Source organism: Marmota marmota, unplaced genomic scaffold (genome assembly GCF_001458135.2).
Source record: "Marmota marmota marmota unplaced genomic scaffold, marMar, whole genome shotgun sequence".
Classification (NCBI taxonomy): domain Eukaryota; kingdom Metazoa; phylum Chordata; class Mammalia; order Rodentia; family Sciuridae; genus Marmota; species Marmota marmota.
In genome coordinates this window covers 16628957-16635888 of record NW_026000222.1, presented here as the reverse complement: position 1 = coordinate 16635888, position 6932 = coordinate 16628957, and the positions used below count along the sequence as shown (strand labels likewise).

The 6932-nt window shown below is 46.1% G+C and overlaps 2 protein-coding genes across 3 annotated transcripts in view; one reads left to right on the top strand and one right to left on the bottom strand.

Annotated features, from left to right (window-relative positions):
- Positions 1 to 1980: 1980 nt before the first annotated feature.
- Ddx28 (DEAD-box helicase 28) lies at positions 1981 to 3910 on the bottom strand. The gene has a single exon (XM_015496176.2). The coding sequence runs from the start codon at positions 3859 to 3861 to the stop codon at positions 2239 to 2241; it is 1623 nt and encodes a 540-aa protein (XP_015351662.1). The 5' UTR covers positions 3862 to 3910; the 3' UTR covers positions 1981 to 2238.
- Positions 3904 to 6932, top strand: part of Dus2 (dihydrouridine synthase 2) — a 106232-nt gene continuing 103203 nt past the window's right edge. Inside the window, exon 1 of one of the 2 annotated variants that reach the window (XM_048792444.1) lies at positions 3904 to 4008. The gene's annotated coding sequence lies outside the window, so the exon portion shown is untranslated. Of the gene's footprint in view, positions 4297 to 6932 lie in introns of both variants that reach the window. The other variant, XM_048792443.1, reaches the window with a different exon arrangement.

Below are 6932 nucleotides of genomic sequence, written 5' to 3'. Positions count from 1 at the left end.
TCCCCCACCCAGATACTTGAGTCCAACTCCTGGGTTCAGGTGATCTTCCCACTCAGCCACCCAAGCAGCTGGGACTATAGGTGTATACCAGTGTGCTGTGCTCTGAAGGAAGCACTGGGGGTGGGGAGGCTAAAGGGGAAGGCTAGATTGATAAAGATTAGCACCTATCTGAACACTTGCCCTCAGCAGTGAGCAAAAACACTGTGGGTCCTTGAGGAAGCACCAGACCATTGGTCTTACTCATGGGTAGTGAAGTTCTGAGGTGTGATGGGAAAACCCCAAAGGAAGATGTGGCAGTCAAGTGAGGTTGTATATTTACCAGGGGCTCCATTATAGGTGCCTGGCCTAGGCCTACCTGCTGCTCTGCTCTCCGAGGGGACAGCAGACAAGCTAGACTGAATATAGAATATCCGGTCAGACACATTGTCTGGAGCAACCAGATACTCTGGTGTCCTGTAGAGAACTTGTAGGGAAGTTTTCTATTGTTACCCTGCCATGGAAACTGAGGCTGTGATGTCATCACTACTCCGGGTGGCCATGGAAGGAATGTGTGTCTTGAGTGTAGGCTTCAGATCCTTGGTATTTTATGGAAAGCAAGGCAAAAAGAAGAGAGCTCTGTCTGGACCCTCCCTTTTGGCCTTCCCCCATATCCTAATCAAATAGCCACTGTCTGTGGAGCACAACTGGGGGTTGGGTACAACCCATGACCACAGGGAGCAAGATTCTGAGAAACACAAATTCTGAGACTGGTCAGACAGTTATCATTAAACACAGAGAGCTGGGTTGCATGTCCCTGACGCTAAGTATTTACCTGTTGGGAGAAGCAGAGATTTGAGTGGATTAGGGGGTCAGAGAATGCTTCCTGGAAGTAGGCCTGAATTTAATGAGTTATACAAGTAGAAAAACATTCCAATTGGGAATAAAATAAAGAAGCCCTTCTTGACCTCATTCTGCCCCAAAGATAAATCCTTTGATGGATTGGAGATGTGGCTCAATGATAAGTGTTCACCTAACATACATGAATCCCTGGGTTTGATCCCAGGCACCATAAAAAAAGAAAAAAATTCTTTGCACCCTGACCTTTTCACAAATGCGTTCTGAAAAGGAGCCTAAGGACCTAACCTAAGTCCGCAGTGGTGTTTTACTAAATAGTAGAGTTTCATGTTGGAGGTCCAGATTTATAACTGGTAAGACAAACCTGTGACATTTCAAGAAGATGGACACTGGGAAGGGTATTAAAGGTGCTCCAAGGCAAAACAAGTTTCTCCGGTGACTTTTTGAAATAGGAATGACAGGCCTATTTCAGCATAAAATTTGAAACATGTTTAAGACAAAATGACATAATACAAAATTACCACATTATTCTTTCATACTCCTTTCTTCAAAAAAAGGCAAAGAAACCATGTATGGGGCTGGGGATGTGGCTCAAGCGGTAGCGCGCTCGCCTGGTATGCGTGTGGCCCGGGTTTGATCCTCAGCACCACATACAAACAAAGATGTTGTGTCCGCCGAAAACTAGAAAATAAATATTAAAAAAAATTCTCTCTTAAAAAAAAAAAAAAGAAAGAAACCATGTGTGGTCATGCAGGTCTGTAGTTCCAGGACTCAGGAGGCCAATAATTTTTAAGCTATTCTCAGCAATGTAGCAAGGCCCTGTTTCAAAATAAAAATAACAGTGGCTGAGGATGTAGCTCAGTGGTAAAGCACCCCTGGGTTCAATCTCAAATACCACAAATAAGCATTAAAAAAAGGGAGGATAGTTGGGATATAGCCCAAAGTGAAACCAAGTACTAGGAAAAAAAAAAAAAAAAAGAAACAATAAGGCTGGGGATGTAGCTCAGTGGTAGAAAGGTTGCTCTCCAAAGCATTGCAAAGAAAGAAAATAAACTCAACAGATTCTTTGTCCTACATGTGGCAGTTAGGCATATGAATTATCAGAACACAATGAAGTCTGCCCCCAAAATAATTTTTGTTAAGGCGGCCCATAAAAGCATCATTTATTGCTAGAAATCATGACATCACAAAAACTAAAATGCATTTTATTCTTCATATTTTATATGAAAGACTACGTTACTATGGTCCATTACTCCATTGCTGGCCCATAGTTCATCTTTCAAAGCTGCAAACAGCTCACCAGGCCTGAGGGGCATTAAGGTCAGCCTAAGTGACAAGTGTGTTCATCCACCCAGGACACCAGGAAAGATCCCTAATCCAGAATCCCATTTTAGTTAGCCAAAATCAAGCTTGCTGAGGCAAAGGCTCTCTCACTGAGGATGCCAGTCCTGGAAGGGTTCTCCTTCTACGAGCTGCCAGTTCAATCTTCTGAACCAGGCTCACATCCCATGGATGGGTCACAAAGCTGATGACTGAGCCTGGCACCTCGCTCCCAACACGGCCTACCCTTCCTGCTCTGTGGATGTAATCTTGCAGGGTGAGGGGAAAATCATAATTGACAACCAGTTCCACATGGGTGCTGTCTAGGCCACGAGAAGCAATGTCTGTGCAGAGCAGTATGTCTTGGGAGCCCTTCTGGAAGCACTGGAAGATACCTGCCCTCATTGAGGCTGGCATTTGCCCCTGAAGCCTTAGGTGTTTGATCTTGTGGTCATCCAGAATATATCCCAGCCAGTTCACAGTGCTGGAACTGTTACAGAACACCAGGACTGTTCCTGAGCATCCAGTCTTATCTGTTTTGTCACGCTGCTTGAGGATCTGTACCAACTCTGTCACCTTGTCTGTTCCCTTCAGCCTCATAAATGTTTGTCTGACATGAGGCATAATGCAGTGGAGCTTGGAACTGGTGATGGTGGTGAGAGAGTATGGGCTCCCAACTTTACTCAGCAACTGGCTCACACCTTCAGGAAATGTGGCTCCCACGAGCACTAATTGAGCTTTGGGATTGAAAGGGTCTTGTAAATCAGCTGGGCCTTGGGCTATATGGCTCTTTTCCAAGATGTAGTCCACCAGGTCCTGGAAACTTTCATCCAGCAGTGTGTCTGCTTCATCCAACACCATGAAGGAGAGTTGCTCCAGGGTGATCAGTTGACTCTTCAGGGCCTTCCATAGAGCCCCCGGAGTGGCAACTAGCACATGTGCTGAAGGTTGTTTGGACAGCTGCAGCCTGATTCTACTCATGCCATGACCTCCTCCTAGTTCTTGTACCCGCAGGCCCAAGGAGCGGCCTAGTGATTGGGCCACAGCCCGCACCTGTTCTGCTAATTCTCGGGAAGGCACAAGGACCAGACCCCGAGGAGCAGGTATGCGGTGGGTTTCCAGAGCCGGACGATCAACAAGCCTTTGCAACAGCGGAAGTAGATAGCTCAGAGTCTTGCCACTGCCCGTTTCTGCGGCGCAAAGGAGGTGGTGGCCGTGAAGCAGTGGGGGTATGGTGCGTGACTGCACGGTGGTGGGCCGAACGATTTCGGGAGCAGCATCGTGCAGTGCGCGCAGCACCTCAGGCTCCAGACCCAGGTCCGGGAAGCTGCCGTGGGACGGCAGGCCCCGCAGCGCTGGCGCTTCCAGTTGTGCCCGCTCGATGGAGAAATAGTCCCGATGCGCGCGCCGATGCCTCCAGCCACGCGAGGCGAGCGCCGCGCATTCCCAACGGCCCAGCGTGAGGCGCGCTGGCTGGTTTAACTCAGGCCGCCGAGCCGAGACGAGGAGTGGTCCGGGTCTTACTAACAGCGGCCGCTGGGCAGTCCGACGCCCGCTCTGTCGCTGTTCCTGCCGCCGCTGTAGAGCCCGCGGAATGCGCACCACTGTCAGAGGTTCATCCGGACCGCGGGCCGACAGATCCCGGCGGGGCGCCTGCAGCAACCGAGCAGCGAGAGACAACAGCAACGTCGGGCGCGCGATAGCCATGTTGCCCTTGTTTTTGGAGAGGCGCACGTCAGTGACGTCACGTATGCGCCGCTTCCTCGCCTACGGTGCCTGGCTCGGCTCAGTAAGATGCGGAGCTGGAGACGCGTCAGAAAGTGGGGAAGATCCCTACCTTTCAGTGACTGCTAGGTCTGTAGATCAGCACCGGGATGGCGACATCCAGACCTAGACCGCCTTTGGGTGGGGAGCGCGGTGGAGGCTGGAGCATAGGCTAGCAATACCTGGCGTCAGTGGGGCCCTGGTCCTATGGACCAGGTGTGCTGGTGTCTTCTGGAGATCGGGTGCCCATCCCTTGAGATCTTGTTTGTCGTCCTCATTGCCCCTGAGGACAATGTTCAGTGCCAGGCTCCCCTTGTAAATTCTGAAGGTGAGAGATGCCGCGAAGTTTCCAGAGATATGGACCCTGCGGAAATACTGGTAATACGTGTTTTCCCAGCGACTGAATGAGTGGTAGGCCTGGGGACTGACACGAGGGTGTGGAATTATAAATCTAGGCTCAATTCCCTCTCCATTCTGGCTTAGAACCCGCAGTAGAAGGTGGTGTCCTTCAACTCATTTTTTCACTGAAGTGGGAGGAAAGGTGATAAGGCTTTCAAGTGGTGACATCTCTTCTTTACATTAAAAAAAAAAGCATTTTTAAAGCCAAATTTCACTCTCTGCTTCCTTGTCACCATTCCCAGCTTCCCATCCTGAACGCACCCACTCTAGCAGCCATCTCACTTTCTCTCTCAGGTATGGTAATTCCTCAGATAGCATTAAAGATCCAGAAGTCATCAGCTTCATAGGCCTGGTCAGTCAGAATATTTGAATTAAAATCAGATATTTAAGTTATAAAAGAGAGTTACACTAGTCATACTTCCTGAAAAGTTTTGAAAATGGGGGCCAGATCTTTGTAGTCTGACATTCTGGGGTGGGGGGTAAGGTAAATGTTTGTGGATTGATTACATGGGAGGTTCTTTTTTTTCCCCCCCAATATTTATTTTTTAGTTGTAGTTGGACACAACACCTTTATTTCACTTGTTTATTTTTGTATGTGGTGCTGAGGATTGAACCCAGGGTCTCCCTGTGCCAGGCGGGGGCTCTACCCCTGAGCTACAACTCCAGCCCACATGGGAGGTTCTTAACGTGGAATATGGAATATGTGGTTTAGTTTCACCACTATTGTTGGCCCTTCCTATCTTCAGGTTGCATATCTGTAGATTCAAACAAGTGTGGATTGAAAATATGCTGGAGATAAATGTGCCTGAGACTAGTGGGATATCTCAGTTGGTAGCACTCTTGCATAGCAGGAGTCCTTGGATTCAGCCTCTGGCAGTACACACAGACACAGACGCACACACACATATACACAGGAAAAAGAAAAGAAAAAAAATTTGTCTGTATTGAACATTAAAAGAACTTTTCTTTTGGTGGAGAAGCCTTGAACTGAGAAACTCACACATGCTAGGCAAGTGCTGTACTATCGCTAAGCTACATCCTCAGCTCTTTTTAAATTTCAGGTTGAAAACAGTATCTAACTAAATTGCCATCTGGCCTTGAACTTGAAGTCCTCTATCAGTCTCCCAAGTAGCTGGGATGATAGGTGTTTGCCTCCAGTTTACCTTCTATGCTACTTTTATGATTCTTTCTAAAAACATAGAGCTCTTATCTGAATAGCTCCTTGGATGTCAGACCTGACAAGTTTCCTCCTTTGTCATGTGCTCTTGCACCAAACCAGAACAAATAATTATCAGAAAAGAACAATACATATGTATATATATGCATTAAAATTGTGTTCAATTATTCAGGGAAGGGTTAACTGATTAGGTATGCATCTGCTTTCTCATTATGCTAGAGCCTTTATAATATAATTACCTCAAAATCTTATAGGGGTTAGAGGTTTTAAGGGTCTGTCTCAGCCCATTGTCCCTAATTTCTTGTTCTATCATCAGACACTGCCTAAAATCTCTCTCTCTTCCTGATGTTCACAGCAGATATTGCATAACCTCTAATTGTTACTGAAACACATGGCTTAAATAGTTACTTCAGAAATAGGAAAGATTTGCTTATTAAAAAAAAAAGTGAATTCCCAGGAGCAGGAGCTTAGTATGTTTCATGGATCTCAGGTAATAATAATTTAGTCATTCATTTATGTATTGATTTTAGAAATATTTTCTGCTAGGCGTGATGGCTCATGTAATCCTGGCAGCTGTGAAGACTGAGGCAGCAGGATCACAAGTTCAAAGCCAGCTTCAGCAACTTTGCAAGGCCCTGAGCAACTCAGGGAGACCCTGTTTCAAAGTAAAACATAAGAAGGGCTGGGATGTGGGGCAGTGCTTAAGTGCCCCTGGGTTCAAGTTTCAATTCCTAGTACCCCCCAACCCCAAAAAAGAAAAAAATAAACAAAGAAAGAAATATTTTTAAGACTACACATATGGCAGGTACTGTTGAAAGAGTGAACTGTGAACAAAATTCCTGTTCTTTTGTGGTTTATCTTTTTGCCTAATAAACTAATTATTGGTTTGGGGTAAAACTTATTTATTTATTTATTTTGTGCTAAGGATGAAACCCAAGGCCTTGTTCATACCAAATGCTAGGCAAGCCCTGTACCACTGACCTATTCTCCTAGTTCAGGCAGAGAAGGGGCACTTTTGCAGATTACCAGCAGTTAGCTGATATTTTAAGCCATGTGAGTAAATAAGTTTACCTGGGCTAATGATTGGAATAAGAATGGAAGAGGGCTTAAGACTAAGTAGAAACCCTCATATGTGTAGGAGAGTTTTCAGGTGGGGACAGAGGTTGAGGGATCCAAGAGTGCTGGGTCAGGGAAGCTTAGGAGGGGGAGAAGAAGGAAGATGTAGGGCTCCACCATGTCTCTTGCTATAATTGAAAAATATGTGGTCAGATAAATATCTAGTAAATACATTCAGGTCATTGGTGTCTTTTGTTAGTGTAGTGAGGCAGAGTAGGCCTAGGAGTACAAAGCAAGTGTGAACAGTATCAGTAACTGAGCAGAGCATACTTGGTAAACTTTGTGACTTTTTCAAGGAGATCTTTTTATATATATATATATA